The sequence below is a fragment of the Sinohyriopsis cumingii genome, chromosome 18 (genome assembly GCF_028554795.1).
Source record: "Sinohyriopsis cumingii isolate HCF-2022 chromosome 18, ASM2855479v2, whole genome shotgun sequence".
Classification (NCBI taxonomy): Eukaryota; Metazoa; Mollusca; class Bivalvia; order Unionida; family Unionidae; genus Sinohyriopsis; species Sinohyriopsis cumingii.
The window spans coordinates 87,509,321-87,533,990 of record NC_142978.1 but is presented as its reverse complement, the minus strand read 5'-3'; the positions used below and the strand labels follow the sequence as shown (position 1 = coordinate 87,533,990).

The 24,670-nt window shown below is 33.7% G+C and overlaps 1 protein-coding gene across 2 annotated transcripts in view; it reads right to left on the bottom strand.

The window, feature by feature from the left end:
- LOC149777237 (uncharacterized) overlaps positions 1 to 24,670 on the bottom strand; it is a 105,298-nt gene that overhangs the window by 76,730 nt on the left and 3,898 nt on the right. For both annotated transcript variants that reach the window (XM_089941978.1, XM_089941977.1), the window contains exons 2-7: positions 20,401 to 20,606; positions 12,907 to 12,987; positions 9,640 to 9,759; positions 7,926 to 8,092; positions 6,143 to 6,621; positions 5,278 to 5,539 (exon numbers count right to left, since the gene is read on the bottom strand). In XM_089941978.1, the coding sequence (XP_089798104.1) occupies positions 5,278 to 5,539; positions 6,143 to 6,621; positions 7,926 to 8,092; positions 9,640 to 9,759; positions 12,907 to 12,987; positions 20,401 to 20,606 (1,315 nt within the window). The remainder of the gene's footprint in view (positions 1 to 5,277; positions 5,540 to 6,142; positions 6,622 to 7,925; positions 8,093 to 9,639; positions 9,760 to 12,906; positions 12,988 to 20,400; positions 20,607 to 24,670) is intronic.

The window sequence follows — 24,670 nt, the reverse complement described above, 5'->3', positions numbered from 1 at the left end:
ATATAATAAAGATAATATAATTGAATGTAGTTTTATAAAGAATAATTGCAAAGTTGTTTCTATCAAAGATTTACAAGATTTCTTAATATTCCAATATACACCTATGGGAAGCTCTCAAAACATATGTATAACTCAGCAACAGGAAATAAGATGGCTACAGCTATACATTGACTAAACAAGGATCTTATCATTAATATAGTACATAAACAAGGTTTTGGATAATCAAATATGTCATTTTGCTGGAGATCCTTACAAAATTAAAGCAGTGTAGTAACTCAAATGTACACAACGAAGATGACAGAGTTTGTCATATATGAATCAATCTCCATAAATCAAAAGAAATAGTCTCATGGAGGGTTTTCAAGGATGCGCCAATGATAGTTAGAAGGAAATAATAGCTTCCAAGTTTATTTCGTAACTCTAGACATGTTCTGCAACAGGGTACTATGGATTTGTAGGTGCACTACTGGGTGAAACCCTTTGTATAAAAAAAATTGTATCAACGCTGAACGTGCCAAAACAGCTGGTTTTTCTTGCAGTCCACAAAACATGTTTTAGTTTATTCAGAAACAAATTTAAACAACCACAACATAAAGAGCCTCTTACATGAGTGTACATGATTTGTGTACAAATCAAAAATGCTGGCGTCTGCGTCCATTGTTTGTTTACAATAGAAAGTAGTTCCTTTATGCACATGAATGCTATACACCACTCCCTCGATAACTCACACACATCGGGGTCCAGAAACATCGACCGCACTATAAGTGAGGCGCGAGTTATCGAGGGACCTATAAAATAAGCCCAAAACCAATAAAGTGATTGACGACATAACGGAAAAATAAAGGGGGTGGGGGTGGGCAGATTATACTGTTGAATACACTTTATAATCGTTCTGAGATTAACTGTTAATAAATATCTCTTCATAACGGTGTACTTTATTATTTTCTCATAGGACAACATTAATTTCAGGATAAATTACAGTATATTGAGGCGATCATCGAAAACATTATTCCACGTGGTTTCCGTTCACTGAACATGTGTACCACTTCACACATTGTGTACTACGTCACTAATTTTTATGTTGAATTGGATACATTCTAGTTTTCTTGTTTGAGCCAAATTAGACGTTTTTTTATATACAAAAGATCGACTCTTTTCGAGAAACAGTGTAAATCGAACGATAGATAGATAGATAGATAGATAGATCTGAATGCGATACAAGTAAAATGGAAAACAAAAATAAACCAAGGGTTAATCAGTACTAACATATTTAATTGGTCTACAAATTTAAAACAACATAAATTAGAACAAGTTAATACTTGCCGTTTGTACCACACTTGACAAATATCAATTCACTTTTTGAAAAAAATCAGTTAATTTTCTTTTGTGTGTGTTACTCCTTGGTTTCTCTGCCGCCGAGCAAAATCCCTCAGATTTCTCAACTGCATGAGCTTTACGTAGTCAACATTTTGGGTCTCCAGCCACCTTATGGCAATATCAAAATATCTGATTGCTTCCTGTGCAGAGGGGTGGGGGTGCAACATCTGCGTCTGCATCACTTTCAACACTTGTGTTACTCCAGTTAGAATCGTCTTCTGCTGCAAATTTGTTCGCTATATAAATAATCATAATTTCATCTGACATGTATTCGGCTGTGGGGCAATCATTGTCAGCACAAATCCACTCCTCCATATCATCAAGAGAAACGCCCATCTCAGGACTATGAGTCTGTACGAATTTCTCCCAAACAGCCTCGGCATTAATGACATCAGTTTCACTGAAACATTCGAAGTCACTATCATCGTCGTTGTCTCTGTTACTGTTCTGCTTTATGTCAAAGGCAGCTCCAAGACCCTTAATCCAGCACCCGAGGTCTCTTGTAATCGATTTTTTTTTTTTAATGCAACAAACACTTCCCCAAGTTGTTGATCAAATCAAAGCCGGCATGTACATGTAATTAGGTTCTCATCGAAGTACTCACGGGTTTCGATGTGACGGTCGATTGACTCTTTTCATGTTTTCAATGAACAGAATATGTTGTGATTATAATGTTTACACTGAAACAGAATTAAAGGATTAGAACGTGACTTTCACACAGGAAGACATTTAACTGGTGTTTATTTCATTCTCTGTTGCCACCTGTTAACATTTACCAGAAGTTTTCATTGATCGCTATTTCACCAGACTGTTTATTTACAGTATAATGACAACTATTTATCATAAAAACTTTACATAATATATGATATCTTTAAACAGAGGTCTCGCTAGGATTTTAAAACTGGGTCTTTCTGCCTCTGAATTCACTCACTAAATATCAGTACATTTTCTCACTCGGCCGCCAAGTCAAAGCCTTTGAACTAGCCACCTAGCTGTTACATCATGTTTTTTTCTTTTTTTAATGTACTCTTATAAAATAGCAACAGTACATCAAAGAGTCTTTCAGCCACTGAATTCTGTCATTGTAAATATCAGCACAGTAAACTGATCAACACATTTTCCCCACAAAGCAGGTGGCTGAAACAGGACCGGCAAATCTTTGAATTTTCCCGTGCACCTATTACATGCGTACGGAGGACTCCCGCATCAATGATTTTCTGCGTCCCAGATCAAAAATTGGCATCCAAATATGCGTAATTAAGCGTTTTCGAGATCTCTGAAATTAATTCTTCTCTAGAACTTGCAAATTTCAAAATATGGATTATATTTTTACGGGCATTAATCACCATTTTCGATGATAACACAAGCAATGTATCAAGGTTTAATTTATCAATTCTTATCGTAATTTTTTCATGTTCAGCATATTTTAAAGATATTTTAAATACATTTTCTCTGGAAAAAATCGGGAGCCAAGACGGACACCGCGTTATAAGCGGGATCGCGAGTTATGTGTATTGTCGCACGAGTTCAGTATTGGGTAATACTGAATGAGTCTGACAATGTAAAGTTAACGGGGGACAAAATGAGCATATAATAATCATGGTTCCCACTCTTTTCTAAAGATAAATTTCCAGGAAATTTCCAGGGGTTTTCCAGGATGAAATTAATTATTTCAAGGTTTACATATGACCAATACTGAATGGAATTAAAGAACATTTTAGACTGTAAAACATGCATTTCCTAACCCAAAGACATTTCTCTATCGAGATTCTCCTAAATATCTAAGTCAGAAAAGATGATCATGTATAAAACCACAACATATATCACACGAAACAAGTTTGATTATTTTCCTATAAACTGGCATGTAAAGTCATTTCAATGTACAGAATAAAAATTCTGACATTATTTTGCTGACCTGTATTTCTGTATTTTTTTGCCAGCTGAGAACAACAGAATGAACATAAATTAGTTTTTTTCTTCCTTTCAAAACTTTAATTCTATAGCAATATATATATATATATATATATATATATATATATATATATATATATATATATATATATATATATATATATACATACATATATATGCACCTTATACAAAGTAAACATATCCTATTACAGTATAAAAAAACAATAAACAAATAATTACAATCTTGTCTTGTAACTAATTTATCTGTGCCAATAAAATCCCAAACAAGATTTTTCAAACAACCTGGATAAAATCCATCACATAAAAAACATTTTCAAACAGGCTGATTTAAATTTTGACAAAAGACCTTCAAAATTATATACTGTTGTATAAACAAGGACTGAATTTTCTGTAAAATCAACTTGTCTTCTTGTACTTTGTTAAACCAGTCCCCGAACCTGTATTGATATGGGGGCTCATATCCTTTTTTTAATATATAATACAAGGGATGACAACTTCTCATTTCAGCTCTGAGATTCAACAATTTGGACTACAAATTTGGCTTAAAACGAATAGCAGTCCATTTTCTATTCTGGATTTCCTACAAATATTCCGACACCATTTTTCATACTGGGGCATTTAGACTGGGGTGTGGGGACATTGCAATTGCATATAAAAAATTTGGCTTTTGCCATCACCGTGCGTAGCAACATATGGTAGTTGCTTACCAGTGGGCCTAGTAAATTTAAACTTATGTTATACTGACTCAAACCTGCATGAAATCAATAGGAAAATTATTTATTTTCTCGGAAATGGCAAGTTTTATAAACGTTATGTCTTTAATCCACTGACAGACTAGACTTAACTCTGCATAAATGAAACCTGACCCTGTACTCGCCATTTGCATTAACAGTCACATGACTTCACAAATCTCAAACAAATCTCAAACGAATACACTGGAAATCCAATTGTCACATGATATCAACATGTTGTTGTACAGAAATTCAATTATATTAAATGAATTCAGATACTTTTTGTAAAAACCAGCAATCTGGCCAGTCTGATTTATCAAGCATGAGCAGACGTCAATGTGGTAGTCACATGATACAATAAAACTCCAGAAGTTGTTCTATGAATATATAAATATTGAAAATTTTGTGTTCTTTTGTTTTTGTATTTTTATTACAACCAGCATATGACTTTCATTTAATTTTTTCTTTTCTTTTTCCTCTACAACATTTGAAAATGTGGGTTGTTAGATTTGTGTACTCATGCGACTAGCAATGCAAATCATGAGTACCAGGTAACAAATCATCAATGCCGTAATTTTATCTTGTCTTTCAGCAGATTAAAGACAATGATTTTAATATTCGTAATTTCTGAGAAAAGAAGTAATTTTCATATTGGTTTCATGCATGTATCACTCAATCTAACAACGTTTAAGTCTGCTCAGCCATCCAGTAAGAGGCTACGCTTTGCCACGACCATGTTGTCCTCTTGTGATGCTAGACTGGTTCTCATACCTTCTACGTAACAAAATTGATATTGAGCAGACCCTGAAAATAAAAGTCTACTAAACGCATCTAATTCTGAGCATTGGGACTGATTCAGCATATGTTTATTGCATGCATCCAAATGATCCATACTGAACCCTCCGAACATTCTGGTTAGAACTCGATAAATTTAATTCATAATCAGTTTAGTTATGACTCAATTATGTGATTGTTTCGGGCATCAAGTGGTAGTGGAAAATTACCAGGTTTTTCCAAATTTTCATAAATATTTGCAAATTCAAGGACTTCTCACGGTCGGGAAACAAATTATTATTTCTCCCGACTTTTTCCCGGTAGTGTGGGAAACCTGTGTATTACCATTGTATAATTTACTTTCTTTGAAATATGATGTTGAGTGAATTCTAAATTTTATAAATTCTCAATTTCATTCATCATTATTACTTACTTAGATCTCCTTGCATGTGAATATTCTTACCGTAAAGTCTACTTTGCTCAGATAATTTTCATGGAATCGTTTTGGTGTCATCTCTTGTAGAGAGAGGCAGAATCCTCCACCAATGCCACATTCCATCATCTGGGCTTGTTGGAGTGCTCTCGCATACGCATATACAGCCATGATAGTGGAATCAACAAATGGATAATTCTGGTTTAATGCAGCTTTCTTTTCATCATTGGTCTTTGGTGTACAGTAGGCATACTGATTGTAGGGTGCATAGTTTACACCAGGGAGACGACACCTAGTGTTGAAAACATATATATTACCTTGACATCATTATTGATCATGCATTGTATTCTGCAAATTAGTCACCATATGTACCTGGTCATGTCAGGGTTAAATCAATCTATGTGGTCATGATTTAAGTACAATATCAATTTTTTACTACCATATAAATGAAGAAATAAGGCAGATCAACATACACATTGGTTTTGCCTGCAGATAATTTTACCTCATAAATTTGTCTCACCCCACAGACATTATGTTGTACAAATGCAAGGCTTCAAACTACTGCAACATTTTCCCCCCAGTTATGTTGTACAGATGCAAGTTCTTCAAGCTATTGTAACAATTTTACCTTATCATCAAATGTTTGATCATTGTCTCCATACTTTGATTCAGTACATAACATGGTCTGCAGTTATTACCACATGTTTGACCAGCATTTTGTTTATCCCCTGACACATATAAATGCAATAACCGAACTCTTGATCCATCTCACTACCACAGTTGGGAGTTATAAAATATAAAACTGCCACATATAAATTTCCTTCCTGAAACATCAAAAACTCACACGACACTCACATCTCAATGAAGTTCTACTTAACTCAAGAATATTTCTTACCCAAAGGTTGTCATGTACCATTCCTGAAGCCATGGGTTCTCAGGGGGAGGATTAGTTTCACTTAAATTGTTCACAAAGTAGTCATAAAAATCAGTCACATATGTAAACTTAGGCTCCACAACTATGGTTCCACGAGCATAAATTTGGGTGGGTCTGCTATTTGTACGGTAAGAGATAAGAACCCACTGGATGTTCTCTGACCCTGTCACATTACTGAGGGCATTAAAAATATTATTCATGATGTTCTCTTCACCAAAATATATTGCAGCTGCCACACCATAGCTCCCGATTCCTTTCAACTGAGCGATATAAGAAGAAGCACTGCCTTGCCGAGGAACGGAGATCTCATTTACAACACAGATACCCATTTTCTGAGCCATGCGAATAAATTCAGTGCTGGAGTCCATCCCGTAGTCTGTCATGGCACTAACAAGTACCACTCTCTCCCAGCCAAGATTTTTCAGCAGGGTTAAGGTTGCCTGCAAAAAAGGAAAATTGTGACAATAGAAACAAGAGTTCTTTGCAATAACACATTATTATGCATACCCAGTGTGTAATAGTTTTCTGTGTAGGCAACAGTACTGGCATGGTTCACTCTGTAGATTACTGGCCAGTGGAACCTTTGGTCAAGATATGCAGTTTTAAACTAAATTTACAGTGCAGATGTCATTATTTTCTTATTAGACTCATCATGTCTGTGACATCTGACCATCTCACCCAAAATCAACTGGCCTCTTCCATACTGATCGTGACCTTTCACTTTTCAGCCACATAATCATTTGTCTTCTTTCTAACCCATCCACAAACTGTGGTGAAGATATATGGTCGTAAGCTGAAATTTCATATTTTTCTTCTTTCAGTCAGTGATCTTGATCTTTGACCTTTTAAAAGTTCCATAGCATATGCTATCTTGTTTATGCACCATGCAACAATGTATTCTTGTATCACTTACAGTTACAAGCAAATTAACATTTCGCTAAATCTGACCTGAACAATCTCATTAACAACCAAGGCTATATCTAACCACAATAATACAACTTACAAAAAAGCAGTTAAATCTCACTACAATAATCAGATCTACAACAATTGCTAAATTTGACCTTCATAATATAATCAACCACATATGACCTCAATAACCTGATTTACAAGATTGGATTTATTAGGCGAATCCATTAATGGACGACTATTAAACTGTCCAAATGCTGATGAATTTAACTAAAAGGCAGATAGACTGATATCGTCTTCATGAGATTCAAATTATATATTTCTATTTAATCCTAAGCCTCATCGGTGCTAGAATTTTCAGAGATGTTTGAATTATTCTTAAAACATATTTATATTTTAAATTATGTGTTGTACCTAGGCAATTTTGCCACTGACATTTGCCATTCCAGATCTTGCTTTCATTTAATTTTAGTCTTCACCCATTATATAATGTACATGTATTTTCTAGAAATATCTTTGTTTGTACGGTACCTATGTTTTTTTTATAAATATTAAATATTTTAAAAAATGCTAAATGATGCACTCTTGCAAGCTGTTTTCTTCAGAAATTTAGTCTCACAAAATGTACATGAACAAAATGATAGTGTGCAATGTTGAGAACAATTCTATTAATACAGCTTTGAAACATGTTACAACACTGACAGTAACTTTCTAGTAAAAAAATGTAATAAATCTGCAGATAACAAGCCAAGCTTAGAAAAAAACTAATCAATGACATCATTTTAATGAAATTAATCATTGTCTAATTTCACCAACGTAGGTAATTAGTTTCCCATACCCTAATTTGCTGTGTGACTGAAGGTGCAGTCCTCATGAAGTATGGATACTTGCTCTTCACACTCAGTACTGGGGAAGCTGCACGTGGGGAAATCATTGATACTGGAATTGTACTTGTCAGTTCTGCTAAAGGTTTTGAGGTTGAGCTGCTCAGAGATCCAAGAACACCTGTAATATACATACAGTGATCTATGTATAATTTTCTTAGGAAAAAATTACTAAAAAGAGATTAAAATATAATGTCAACACAAGATCCCTTTCCTCTAGCAACGAGAAGCCCATGTATGCCTGATATCACTCACTGGCTTACATCATCTAACAGCTAACCATTTCACTATGCAGAGAAAGGTAGTATTCTAAGAACTGAATCTAGGTAAACTATACCTAAAACTTTATATCATGTAGGCTGGACCAATTTTACTATGTGTTTAGAGATATAGGCATTATTAACATAATCCAATAATGCATGGTCTTGATGACATAAAACCACTTACAAAGTTATAAAGAAACTGGGTGAGAAATATTATTTCTAAATCAAGAGAGGTTCAAATGCAAGGCATGTCATTATACCTCTCCCCTGATGTCATGCACAATGGGGTCCTGAAAGATTGTACTATAGGCGATGGTGTGACTTAATAAGAGACCTCCAAATTATTAAGAGGGGAATGCCATACCTAATCACATAAAAAAAACCTGGTCGGGGGGGGGGGGCGCGCGCAGTAAAGGGACTGCTTCATGGCTGAATACTTCTGTTCTAATTGCATTGAGAATAATTGTCAAGAAAGAGCTGTTTCTAATGAAGTTGTTGACTTTTTTTGTATAACTTACCTTTTTACAAGATACCCAACCTCTGAAAGATCTTGGACAACATTATTCAAATAAGTGTCAACAATTTTCACATGTACTCACAAATATTGTGAATTATATCACTGTTTTTTGCTGTTGCTAATTCACAACAAAACAAAATTCACTTTTACAAAAACAAGGGACATGTACTTCATGAAACAATGATCAACAATGAAACTCAATTTATTTTATTTTATTAGTCAAATACTGATGCAAGTAATAGTGAAACTTCTCATTCCTGAGGAAATCTTGTTGTGTCAATTCAATAATCTTAAGTTCAATACAAACTCTGGAACTCACTTCTCCATGCTGAGCCATATATGTGAAATAAAGCTTTTATTCACTGAGTACTCATTTTTCTTGGATGCTTTGCCATCTTTACACACATTTGTGAACAAGTACGTTAATTTAAGGTAGTTTAATTATATTACTTACATAATACTTATTATTGTATTAAACTGATCAATTAAAATGAGTTGACATGAAATATGACCAGGTCCTCTAGCTCTTATGCAGGAAGGCTTTCCATGCCTTTTAACTTTACTTTTATTCCAACCCCTTTACCTGATTTGATACAAAATATGTAATTAATATGATAATACAAAGCTTCAGGAGTGGCACCATATGCAGTCAAACAGATTCGGATCTGACTATATTCTTTCAGAAAAATAATGATCAGGATAATTGATATAGTTATTATTATTACTATTATAAATGAAGGAAATGTAATGCACATTAAGAAATGTATAAAAATTCAACCCAGATGAGAATTAACAGACTATTAGATAGTTGCATTTTTTGGTGGGGTAGGGTGGTGGGAGGTTGTGGTGACAAATCCTAGCAATGAAAGGAAATTCTTTGGAACTTACCAAGGTTAATCTGTTGAGACTGATTGCAGTACATACTGCCCGATGATGTCTGAGGGTAAAAGTTCTGTGCTGCAGCCTGAGCTCGGGCTGGGGAGCTACATGTGTCATATACCTTCATTCCTACAAGAAAGAATATACATTTTTTATAATAAAAACATAAATGAAATTAGTGGAATCTTTAGCAAATCTGCTCATGTACACAGCACTTCCGCTGCCTAGTTCTGAAACAAATACTGGAACATGCATACTTTTTGGCAAATACTCAAGTCAGAAATTGGTATTTTGATATTCATTGTATCACAAACACACACACACACAGATAGATAGATAGATATATATATATATCTATATATATATATATAAACAATGGAATTGAACATTTCAGAGTCACAAACATATTATACCATTATAGGTTGGGTCTCATGTCAAAGCAGGTTATAGCATCAATCTGAGAAACTTTTGTCTCTCTCTATGATTTTTTGGTGCAGGTTTACTGCCTTTTTCCAACATTAAGTTTAATATTAGCAATCAATAATAAAAATAAGTTTAAGTTCTACAGTTTTAACTTGCATTTAACAATGCAATGTTCCATATCCAGGTTGAGTTTTAATCTAGTTTGTTACTTTTTAGTATGAACTTATTTGTTACTTTTTAGTACAAACTTACCATTAAGACTACAGTATCTTGAAATATTATTTTGATATTTTGTGACTATATTTATTACTACAATCTTAAAACCAATTCTAACAAATCAAGAGTTTGAATTTCAGGCAATTTAGAAGCTTTTATGTTGTTCCTTTTATATTCCAATTTAATTCAAAGTTGCAGAGTTTACACTATGCCTCATTTCTTGATGGATAAAGAAACAAATAGCATAATACCAATTTTCTATTTAAATACTTACTAAAAAGTATTCTAATTTGGATGCACAGATATTCATTTCATTTCTACCACTTATCAAACACTGTGCCATTAAAAAGTTTATTCATAATTTCAGTGGACTGATATCTATTCAAAAGTGTGTATTATTAATACCTATTATGTAAGAATTGTCACAAACGATGTCCCATTTCTGTACAGTTATACAAGGCAGCATGATTCAGTGATGGTCTAAAAACCTGGTCACATTGACATTACAAGATGCACAAAATTTAACCCTGAGAATAACAGATGCCTTCAAATTCTGGTGAGTCAAAAGTAGCGAATATATTAATACACAAATCTGACATTGCAAAGTGTGTGATAACATTTCATGGAACTAGGGCAATCAGACTATATCAGTGTTTATAAGTTTACATTAAATAAGTGTGTTCATTTCCAGAGACATAAAATTAAATTTTTCCCCAATTAACCTAATGATGTAAAAAGTCAGTGATGTTTTACATGAGAATGTTAGTTTATATGAAACATCATATATTTAAAATCCCTCACAGCATGAAGATGCATGACTACGCAGTTTACTGTAACAATATTTATTATTATAATTGCAAATTTTAACATACTTTAACATTCTAATTTATTTTCTTGAATATTTTATGGTTTTTATCACTTCTGAACTACAAACTTGCTTTAATTCATCTGCATCAACATTCTATTTCCATCAAGAATTTTCCCCAACAAAGAAATGGACTAAGGGGAATCTCTCTTAAAGGCTTTAAAGCAGCACAACTCATACCTATTGTTTTTGTTGCCTGGGGTTTAACACCATTTCTCAGTGCAAGATATGCTATTTATGGCCGCCAGTATAACTGGTGGAAGAAGAAGCCAAGGGAAAACCCTAGTAAAAACCAATGACTCATGGGATGCTACTGGCAACTCTATCATATACCCATATTGGCCATGCCCATGACTTTAATGCATGTAGACTGAGGTGAAATGGCAATGATCAGTAAAGGCAAGCACTTTAGACAGCTTGGCCACCTAGGTCCCCCAATTCTTATCAGACTCTTCCAGAATTTGCCAAATAGCTGGAAGCTGTGCAATCCCATATCATAAATATAGACAAGTTCAGCCCTGTTTCTACAACATTATGGATGCCATTCAATTTCTTGTCTTCACAAAAAACAAAAAACAAAAAAATTGTAAAAACAATCATTGACAAGAATGAAACAAATGTTGTAGTATTTGGTAGTGTTGTTCCGATTATCAATTACAACCAATCATCAGTTGGTTGAATAAACCAATAAGATAATCAATTGTGAAACTCCATAATCAATTGTGTGTAAAGGGAGACTACTTCTTTTTGTTGCATGCAAAACACAAAGGTTAGTGAAATTCCTGTGTAAATGGTAAGCTAAATATCCTTCCAATACACTAATGTTGATCTGAATAATTTATTCCTTCACAACTTACAAATATAAAACTATACCATATTCCATAGGTGACAATTAACATAATTAGTAACATATATTCATCATTACATAATCAAGCTGTTCAATTCTTTAGTTAAAAATTTAAACACGTTCTGATGATTTGTTTCAGATTAATTGTAAAATCCTTTATAGTATCTGTAAATAATGACAAACAAGAAAAACATGTCCTTCTGTACTTTAAATTATAGACACATCACATATGAAAGAAAATATATTTTAGGACTGTAGCAGTATTTCAGCTACGTAAGACTGATTAGCCATAAAATGTTGCTTACATTTAACAAAGCTGTAGAACAATAATCACACAACACAATAGAAGAAAAAATGTACTATTTTTATCAGGCTAAAATATACATGTCATTCAAAGAGATTACTCCTGTACATTTATTAACATTATGAACTCTTGAGCAAAGATATAACAAACAAAAATTAAAATCTGCTCTTAGTACATCTGATTATAATTGATTATCAGTTGGTTAAGTGGAAACTGATTAACGATGATGAATTTCTGACTGATTCCCGTCACTAGTTTTTGGAAGAAACTTATTATTCTAGCCTGCAATTATTTTCCGAAATTTCTTGTTGGGTATGATTCGTAAACCATCAGACCCATTCTAGAGATGGTCTAGACGATAGTTTGGCAGCATATTAAACATTCAATTTCAATCATCCAAGGCCCATTTGCTGCCAGATAAACACTTGCTGAAGGGGAAGTTCTACATGCATCCAGAGGCTGGGTACTGGTTCATGCATGTGCAGGCAATGTTCACAAGGTGATCCATATACAATCATACAATAGTATGCCTGGTCATTGATCTTATTAATTGTATGTAAAGCTTATCTTAAATGGTGAAATATATGATTGATCATTCATTCACTCAATTGCATTTCTTACCTATCCTAACTCCAGGAATATATGCCTGGTCATTGATTCGCCTAATTGCATATCTTGCAGCCTCATAACTCAGAATAAGATCTGAAAATAAAAACAAAAACACGCCATGGAAAAAAATTCCGAAGGAAATAAGGGAAAAAGCAAATACAAATGCATTTAATTATTATAATAATTGAATGGATGAAAAGTGGAACTCATCTAATATATAGATATATAAAACAACATAAATAATCAATTCTCAAACCTTTCGCTTTGTTCTCTGTTTCTGTACAGTACATTTAAAATGCACTGAGTAGAGCAACATTTTCATTAAATTTTCTTTTTATTATGCCAATACAAAAATTTATTTTTTATTAATTTTTTTCTTTTCTGGTTTTCAGACTGAAGTTGTGCATTGAGTATTTTTCTGGTTTCTTTTTCTATAGTTATGCACTTTCTGTTAATGTGTGTGCAACCATATACTGTGTATATAAATATGTATATAAACTAAAGGACCACAAGGAGGATAAGTTCTATGCAAGTAACTGTCACTGTTTAAATAAAGTTATCATTTTCATTGTTATTGTTACTATTATTGTTTCTAACCTCATCATCATCATCATTATTATTGTTATTATTATTATTATTAATCCAAAATATTGCAAATTCTTGAAAGAGGGTTTTTTCTTATAAAAATGGAAGAAAGTCTAAGACCATCATTTTAGAAAATAATCCACCAATTAGGTAAACACATATCAGAATAAAAACAACATATATTTGGGAATTCTACACAATTTTAATATTTCCCACTGGAACAGGGAAATATTGTGGATGCCTAAAGAAATCCCTGTAAAAAGTTCACATATTTCATACCAGGAAACCAATATTCAAACCTTTGGGTGTTTTTATGTTCTTTTTTGTATCTGGATTGTGTCACAATTACTAATGACCTAGAAAAATATAACTGCATGCGAAATTAGTAGAGGAAGAAACACTTTATAATAAGAATGCCGTTTATTAGCACATGATAGGCTAAACATGGAAGCCAGCATACATGGTGAAGGATGAACAATGAAAAATCCCAGGAAGACCCACTGAGAGAAGGGAAGTTACTGGCATTAGCTTTCTACGTTGGCCAAACCCCAAGACTCAAATCCATGCTGACAGAGGTGAGATATCAGTGATCAGCATTAGACCTCTTGGCTACTCAAGGCCCCTACTGCAGTACATGTAACAGATGGTATGAACAAAGCTATACTCATCCAGTATACACATAAGTTGTTTCTATAGAGTTTACAATGACATGATGTTAATATTACTGTTGCTGGAGGATTTAACATCATTTCTCAGCACATGATAGGCTATACATGGCAGCCAGTATAACTAGTGAAGGAAGAACCATTAACCCACAAGAAGATACTGGCAAACTTTCTATGGTACCCATATTGGCAGTGCTCAAAAAGTCTGATAGCCCGACGTCCATGCCCCTCTAATTTTAGTTCGGGCCCATCCTGTATTCAAAGTGAGGTGCCTGTCGGGCTTGTTAAAAAATAGTTTGCATGAGGAATCTTTTATTGTACTGATGCAATGAGTAAATGTACTTTCAAGATGCTGACTTACATGCCATAACATGGTGCAATCTAAATCAGATTACCACTGTCCTACATGAAATTGCAATCTATTTTTAATCAGATGGAAGCTTTGCTAAAAATACTATTTCAAAAAAACACAAATTTCTGTAATCTTTAAGAAAAATACAGAAACAAAACAATAAATAAAAAAACTTCAGTCTATGCCCATTACATATACATGTAGTATGTATAAACGGTAACCTGTAATGATCGGAACAGATATAAAACTATCCCTTGGGCACTTTAAATAGTGGCAATTAAAAGGAAAAGAGATCAGATATAAAATCAAAGTTTCACATTAACTGGCTGACAATAGCCAGTGAGATGCGTTGAAGGTTGAAGTGGGTGAACGGGAAAAATTAAAGAAAATTGAGCAGGAAATAATAGAAATTCAGGGGGGACTGTCGAATAACATAAATGGGGAAATTCTGGAAAATTTAGAGAGAAAAAAAGCAGAATTAGAGGAATCTAGGAAAAAATACATAGAAGGTGTTATATTAAGATCTAAAGCTAGATGGTATGAATTTGGGGAAAAAAGCACAAAGTACTTTTTAAATCTTGAAAAAAGAAACTATGTTAATAAGACAATAAAGGAAATTATTTTAGATGATGGGACAAATATATCTGACCAAATAGATATTTTAGAAGCACAAAAACAGTTTTATATGGAACTGTTCAAAAGTAGAATTGCTCAGCTTGATGATGAGGCTATTCATGAAACTCGAAATAGATTTTTTAATCACAATATTAAACTTAGTCGAGAGGGAAGAGAATCATGCGAGGGTCTGCTTACAATTAATGAATTTGGTATGTCTCTAAAACGGATGGAAAATGGAAAAAGTCCTGGCTCGGATGGATTCACTGTAGAGTTCTATAAATTCTTTTGGAAGTCTCTGGGGGGATTTATATGTAGATCAATAAATTACTGATATACTGTAGGAAAACTTTCAGATTTTCAGACTCAAGGAGTCATCACCTGTCTACCAAAGGAGGAAAAAGACAGAAGATATTTTAAAAACTGGAGACCTATATCACTTTTAAATACTGATTATAAGATTGCTTCGGGAGCAATTGCAGCTAGGATTAAAAAGGTTCTTCCATCAATAATCAGCGATACTCAGAAAGGATATATGAAGGGTAGATTCATTGGAGAAAACACCAGACTATTATATGATATCATGGACCAACTTGAGAATGAAAACAGATATGGTTTATTATTGTTAATAGATTTCGAAAAAGCCTTTGACTCAATTAACTGGATCTTTGTAGAAGAAGCTCTACAATCTTTTAATTTTGGTGATTCCGTTTGTAAGTGGTTTAAACTGTTTTGTAATGACTCTAATAGTTGTGTTATAAATAATGGACATATGTCATCTTTTTTCAGACTTGAAAGAGGATGTCGTCAAGGAGATCCCCTTGCACCTTATTTGTTTATCATTGGAGTTGAGATTTTAGCTATAACTTTAAAGCAAAACGTGGATGTACGGGGAGTAATCTTTGACGCCAGTGAATATAAATTGGGTCAGTATGCCGATGACGCTTTTATTCTTCTTGATGGATCTAGTTTTTCTCTTGAAGCAACTATGAATATCTTGCAAGGTTTTTCTCTATTATCGGGACTTAAATGTAACATAACAAAAACAAAAGCTATTTGGATTGGAAACAGGAAATTTTCTAATGAAAGAATATGTCCCGAAATGGGCCTAATTTGGTCCTCTTCTAACTTTACACTCCTTGGCATAGAATTTTCTCCAGATTTACAACAGATGGTGGAAATCAATTATATGAAGAAACTAACAAAGGCAAAACGAATACTGGCAAGCTGGAGTCAAAGACATCTATCAATAGTTGGTAAAGTAATTGTTGTAAAGACTCTTGTTCTGCCCATATTCATACATCTTTTTTCAGCACTTCCTAACCCATCAGCAAAAGTTGAAGCAGAACTAAATCGCATGTTATTTAAATTTGTATGGGGTGGAAAAGTAGAGAGAATAAAACGTGATATACTAGTTTCCCCAGAAAACGAGGGAGGACTAAATATGATACACATATTTTCATTCATTAGGTATATTAAGATAAGATGGGTTAAAAGATTGCTGGAAAAGGAAAATGGAACGTGGCAGAACTTAGTCAATACAACTATACTCAGAAATAAAAAGGATATTTGGAATTTAGGGAGAAGGAAATTAGAAGAATTTTGTAAGTTCATTAAAAACAGTTTTTGGAGAGATGTAATTTTGGCAGTATCTAAATGGAAAGAAGAACCGCAAAATCCTAACGAGTATCTATCCATGAGTATTTTAAATTTTGTCCCCCCTAAAATGATCTATCAATACAAATCCTGGACAGAAGCTGGTTTTGAAATTCTGAACGATCTAGTAGATGTTCACGGTAATTTAATACCTTTTGAGATAATAAAACAAAAAATTGGAAGCGATGATTTCTTGAAATACTTCTCCTTAATATCCAGAATTCCTAAAGCATGGAAAGATGCCATAAAAAACCACCTAGTACATAATAATTTTGATAAGCAGGAGGATAAAATAACGAACTTGCGAAAACAAGATTCACTCAAGTTTATTTACAAAGATCTTTTACAGGAAGCTAAAAGGCAACACACTGCGAAGCAAGAAACTTGGATGCAAGTATTAAATAAAAATATAAGTAGTGAGGAGTGGTCTGATATATATAGCCGGGCAAAATGCTGTACCAAGGATACCAAGTTGATCTCTTTTAACTTTAAATTAATCCATAGAATAATCGCTACTAATGATTTTCTTAAAAGAATTAACATATTTGATGACAACAAATGTACTTTCTGTAAGAGTGAAACTGAAAGTATTGAGCATCTCTTTTATGACTGCAGTATTACTTCACAGTTTTGGTACCGTTTTATTGAAGTTTTTGCACCTTTTTGCCCAAATATTGTACATCTGTCCAAAAAAGAAACATTTTTAGGAAGTGAACAACTGGACAGTTTGGGTAATTTTCTGCTTATTTTGGCAAAATATTATATTTATACTTGCAGATTCAATATGAAAAATCCTTATGTTTTTGCTTTTAAGCAAATAGTTGCAATGCATAAGAACATTGAAAATTACACTGCCAAGGTAAATAAAAAAGAGGACCAATTTCTTCAAAAATGGACCTCAACAATGAACATTTAACTTGTCTCTGACTTGAGGGTAAACAGGAACAAAATACTGTAATATCACAAAAGCCATGTCACCTAGATTTTGTGCCATATGCATGTGTATATGCGTGTGTGTGTGTGTGTTTTTCTTTTTTACTTTCTCTGTAGATTATATTTATTATCCCTAGATTATCTGATAACCAGAAATGTTTGATTGTAAGGTGATCCTGGGATGGTTCCCCGACCCAGTGGTCAACCTATTACGGGGTTAATAAAAAAAAAAAAAAAAAAAAAAAAAATGAAGTGGGTGAACCCATTGTGCTAATTTGCATAGTTTAAGGATAAGGAAGTGGAACAACTTATTACAGGTAAATCAAAGAGATGATAGATGCTTGTACAAGAACAAATATTATTACATACTACTGTCTTGAATGGGAATGTTTAAGTCACTATGTATTATATTTTTCACAAATTTGTGAACAGCAGCAACGTTTTTTTGAAGTTGGATTTTACTGCATATATAGAATCCAAAGCATAAACAATTCAATTATGGGAAATGTTCAGGTGTAATTCATTTATATTAAATTTATATTCGAACTGTAGCTATTGCAATGTTGTGACAATATTAAAATAGGGAAAATTTTGGGCAGGTGGAAATTTGAGTCTGGCATAGATCTAAATTGAGGTTTTTATGTGTCTTTTTTAAGTGTCGCTTTCAATAAATATTGACCAATCTTCCAGGTCCAATAAGGGTGAAATTCTCAAAGGACATGCCAGAGGTGCCCGCAGAAACTTTGGGGGAGGGAGTGTAGTGGTCAGCCATGAAATTTTACAGACGTAAGCCAAAACATGATTACAGGTGAAACTGGGGGAGGTGGCTATTGTCCCCCACCCCTTTGCCTCAATGTGCGAGCACCAATGAGAAACGCAATTTCTCCCTGTGACACGTCTTATTTTCCCCCAGGACAAGCCCCCCTTTCATGTTCTGGTGAGCTGTGGCTAAACTGCATAACAGCTAACGGTTAGAATGCAGTACACAAGCATAAGGCCAGTGTGACTAATTAACAGTTAATCCTTATCATTGCATTTCTCTTGTGAAAAGGACTGCCCTTTGGACATACTTCAAAGAAACCATGTTCTACAGCATGTGTACAGAAGCACCAGCAATTGATTGGAAAATAAACAATTCCTTATTCTGTCATAACTTACGATGCCTAGGACTTCATTTTAAACGTTGAAATCTGCAGTCAAAAGCTACCATACATGTGACAACTGTTTTTCCTTTGTTTTATATCCCTCCTTATTTCCATAGGTTTAACTCTTAAGGCATGTAACACTGTTTACTAAATAAAATATTTACTCTGAATAAGTACTGCATGGTATATTTTGTTTTGTTCCTTATTTTAATTAAATCTCGATAATTAAAGTTTACATATACTGTAGAGGCATGCCAGGTATTTACTGGCTGAGTTTCTTTGGCAGAAATGGAGATGCGATTTTGTTTGCAGGGAAAACTAAAAAGCATTCACAGTGATCATTCATGGGATTGAACTGTTGACAGTTTTGTCTTTAATTATATTTTTTACTATAGTACTGTTGTATGGGTTTAAAAAATCTGAAATTTACATGAGTAATGCTTAAACTTAACATTCTATTTACTGAAGAAAAAAACTTTGTAGTGTGATATTCATTATTTTGTCAGAACAGTATTTACCAGCGATAAAAAACAGAATATGGCATCTGTGGATTGCATATGATATTTCGAATTCTGTATGGGTCTTATTTGTTTTTCTGAGCAATGAAAATTGACAGACATAATGTAATAATCGGGAGTTCTCAGTGAAAAATCGGGAGATATTTTGAGATCAGGAGGTAGGTGTGGAAATACTCCAAAATTAAGATGTTTTTCTCCCATCTTGAGAGTTGACAGACATGATCTGTCTGGGGTTGTGGAATTTCAGTCAGGGCTTGTGAGTTTAATTCATCAGCCAGGGAATGTGCCTAAAATAAATTTTCTTTGAGCACTGATTGGCCCACACAGGTGAAATGGAAGTGATCCATAAGAGTGAGTGCTTTAGACTATTAGTCCACTCAGGGCCCCACAACCACATGATAAATACAGTATAAATGGAACAAGAACAACGTATCTGGTTTCCTTTTGTTCACTGTTGGCTAAAGTCTAAAGAGTTAGAAGTGACATTCAATTTTAAAATTTGAAGATTCTTTTCAGTTTTTTTTCAAGGCATTAAATATTTTTTAGATCTGAGACACAAACCAGTTATAAAATTATCGCCATGGTGACTATAACATTTATTAAAAATTTGATAAAGTATGCTCTGATTTTGTTTCAAAATAAATAATTTTTTTAAAATACCTGAAAGTGCTTAGAAATTTGCACACTTTCTCAACTGCTAGGCAAGTCTAACAAAAAAAACCATGTCTAATAAGCATTTTTGTGGGGTTGGGGTTTAGCCATTCATCATGCTTTCAAAGTTTTAGGGTTTTTTTTAAAAATAAAATTTAGGTTTCCTTCGGGTTTTTTCTAGGCTTTGTAAGTTTCAAAGGCAAAATGAAATTTTATGTTTCTGAGGGTTTTGACATCCACTTCTAACCCTGTGGAGACCTCAAACCCATCCCTCAAGAAAATGTTTTAAAAAAAAAGGCTTGGGTGATGATTTCTAAAACTAGACGATTTGGGAGGGGCGCCAGTGTAATTCTTAAAATCTGAGAGTTTACTAATTTTATTTTTACCTGGATAGGGTTGACCACACCCATAGCCATCATCTGCAGTGCCTGCTTGTCTGATGTCAAATATTCCTGCCAGTATGGCATTGGCATTTGATGTTGACACATCCACAACTAGTCTCTGTGCATCGCAAGTTTCCTTCTCTAGAATCTGTTGGTGACTGACCCCAATAATTGACGCTAGGGTCAATACATATATAAAGAGCAGGTTTCTGTAAGAAAGCAAGAAAACAAATAATGAAAGTCATTTTCAACACAAAAACTGCAAACAAAACCAAAATGACATTTAATATATCAAGTATGAATCTATTTAATTCTGCTAATTTTGTCTTTAGGTTACTTTAGTTGAAGACTTGGCCTTGAAGTACTAAACCTTAGAGCTTGTGACAGGGTTGTTATCACTTCTCCTTCACCTAGAATTAGTGTAATTGATGGAACACTGACTATGCACAATTTTTTTCCTGGTCATGATATAAAGTGGTTTTGATATGTATACATAACCACACATACAGCTTGTCAGATCTTGGAGGCCTAATGGTCCAATACAACACATATAAATGCAATATAAATATACTAAACTCAGTATGTCACAAGTTTTCTCATCTGAGTTTTGCAAAATAGTATTAATATTTGCATCAGGGTTGGACACTACTGACAAAAAATTGAACTCAGATATTAATAAAAATAATATGCTGTCAAGTTTATAGAATTATTTATATTCTGGTATTTGATCAGCTTGGTATTTCCAAACACTGATATATTTTTTCACACACAATTAATTTTCATATATTACTGATGGTGGCATACATAACATATACATTGCCCAGAATACACAAGAGTTTGGGTCATATAACATAAAATTCTGGTTTAATGTACATTTTCTTTCAGCATGTAATCCCACTGGCGCCTATTTTCAAGGTGCCAACCTATGTAATGCGCTTCAAATTTCACCCTGTATGTAAACAATTTCCAAAAGGCACGTGCTTGTTTTAAAGAGTCAATAAAGTTAGCACTAATTATGCAGTAAATTGTGACCCGTAACCATATATGTTTACTTTAATCAAAGAAAATAAATGAATCTGAAATCCTAATCAATCAAATTTCAGGGTCCATATTCGATACAGATTAAGGTGAAACAATCACTCTAAGGCCTGTCATTTCCTCCAAATGCACTGAGAATTAGAAGTTGACTTTGCCTTGCCTGAGGTGCACCACACATCAGTGCTATAGTAGTCTGCACAAAAATTCGACTTTCATTATGAGTTAAATCATCCTCATTAGCCAAGGGTCATGATCCACTTTGTTCCGCACGAACCCTTGGCGCATTGAGCTAACTGAAACAATATCTACTACTCAACTATATGACTACATGCAACTGAAAGAAAGTGATCTAATCAGATTCATTGTTACTTTTAAATTGAGAGATTGCTAGGAAAAATCATAGCAACTTCTGTACACAGTGATACATAGTGCACACAAGTTTCTAAGATTTAAACATTTTAAGTAAATTTAATTCTGAGTCAATGCATACAGACATTGTGGAAAACATAACAGGTCACAACAAAGAGCTCTCTCATTTGTTAATTAATTTTACTTGTTATGAGCATGGACTCTTATCCACAAGAGGAAAAATATTTGAAATGGCTAGCTACAGATACCAAGGGCTGATGTGGAATTATGCAGATAGATGGCATTCAGCTAATGAAGGGAGAATTAAATGAGCAAAAGGCTGTTAGTCAATAGTCATGCACATTCCTTGTAAGGATTTCATGGCTAGTTTTATCTGCAATCAGCAGAAACCTGCTAAAAATTCATGCATGTAAGCCTCCAAGAGAAATTTTGTGGTTTTTTTGTTTGCCCTAAAATTAATGCATTGAAGCCTCGAAGAGAAATTCTGTTTTTTAATTTTATTTTGGCCATAAAATTCATGCAGCATGTATGTCCCCAAGAGAAATTCTGTGTTCTTTTTCTGATAACACAAGGATTGTTATCTTCACTGGATTTCTGAGTGAGACGGGAGGTCGGGGGGGGCTACAAACATGTACAAATAAATCAATTTATCTTATATTTCAGCTGTAATGAGGAAGATACGATTTCCATAATAGTGACTAATTTTTGTCTCACCTCTTTTTGAGGTTAGGATATTTTTAAAACTTATAAAAATCACGCAACAATTTTGTGCATTAAAAATTAAACAAATTTAGTATTTTCACAAAATTCAATGTGTATTTCTTGTCTTTATTACTGAGATTTCCCCTGAATTTGACAATTGAGTCAAGGACTCCAGGTTCCAAATATGGGGGCCCCAAAGGAAATCCTATGAGTCCAAATCACATAGTCCCAGCCCCATTGTAAGAACTACATGTTTCAGACTATGCTTATGCAATACCACAATATAAAACACTATTCAATAACTTTTATTGCATGCAATATTGGTAATGCTGCCTTTTCTCTCAAGCAATCCCCCTACAACAGCATGTACATGATCCAAGGTAAATGCAAGAAACTGCAAGTCAATACTTCAGTAAGTTTGTCTTTCCACACACCAGGAACAAATAACATGTATCTCATTCATCACTGGGTTTTTTTCTTAGCCAAGAAAATTTCTTTCCCAATCTGACTCACTGTCCTTTCCCTGACCCCTGACAGTCATCTATCCATCAGTCTTGTAAGAAGTTGTATCTGAGACTTCTCTATCTATCTAAGGTGAGCTAGTTGCTGCAGGTTGCAAATAATGTTTAATAAGTTGGACAATCAAAAGGTAATTCAAAGTAATCCTCAACTTAATGACTGGAATATATTCACAGTCTAAATTAACTTAATTGATGATGATGGGTTAATTATTAGCTCAAAGTTCACTTAGGTCTAATGCAATCAACCTTATTATTTTTGTAATGAAACAAAACTCGTTGGGCAATATTGAATCAAAGACAAATTTATAGAACTCACTCATCCAAACAGTCATCAAAGACTTAAATAAAGATAGTGGCAAATCTTTTATCTGATCTGTCAGAAGTCACATAACTTCCAACGGTCCTTGATAATCACCTGCAATACAATCAAGCATCTCACTGCTAAGTCATGTCAACAAAGGATATATATTTGACTGGGTAGATGAAAATACTTGTTTTTTACTAACAAAATAAAATGTATCCATTTATCTAATTTTTAGCTAGCAAATATATATTATATGCCCAAACATATTGGTCTACTGTATAACGGATTGAAGATGATTTCTTACTGGATCCCGCACAATGTTCATATTCTGCTGTGTTTTGTGATTATTTGCACTGAAAATATAAACAGTTACATTATTCTCCTTCCCAATTCGAAGTAAAATAGCAAATGAGCCAAAAATATAACCCACATCTAGTATGATTTGAACTGGAGACATTTTTCATGGTAACCAGCCATATTTGTTATCCTTGTCTTTTGACAGCTGGTGAATAATTATATTTGTTCACCCAAGTGAAATATCAGGATAATTTATCTCAGAAAATGTACAATGGTGTCAAAGGCAGAAGCAGACTTCTGTGAGGAGCATCAAAACAAGTGACTTAATATACAAACTTTTCAACAAGGGGTTGTCTGGTTGAAAACATGCCAAAAGAGAATATTATGATATATATCATTGTCATTTATTTTGCATACTTTGCTGAAATAAAAACAAAACAACTTGTGTTTCGAATGTAATAAGCAGACTCACTATAAAGCAAGCATATTTCTGTAAATAGCGCTTAAATAAGTCACAACCGAGGAGTCCAGGACTTGACTATAGCTACATGGTCATTTCCATTTGTTTTATTAGATACATGTTTTATCATATATAACTAATTTTGTTTACCAAATCCTGATTACTGCATGTTCTGTGCCCTAATTGTCATCAAGAAACATGCATGACAAATTTGTTTATCAACATGTATAGCTTTCATTGTGACATCACAGCGCATGACATTCAATCCGGATTATACTGGATTGCACCTTTAGGTTGATCTTGTTCAAAAATGTCCGTGTACTTAGATTGAATTTGTCCTGTGTGCTTTTTGGGGCTTGTAAATAATGACAAACTAAAAATATACACTGCTGTCAGGCATTTCTGCCCACCTAAGGTTTTTGTTTCCAATACTGAAGCAAAATGCATACCAAATTCAAGCGACTGACAAAAATAAAATACAGCAATGCTTACCATTTGAAAAGATGCAATTGTCACCAGAATATTCTGTTCAAAATAATATTAATTTTGGACACAGGGGATACTTGGACACAGGGGATACCA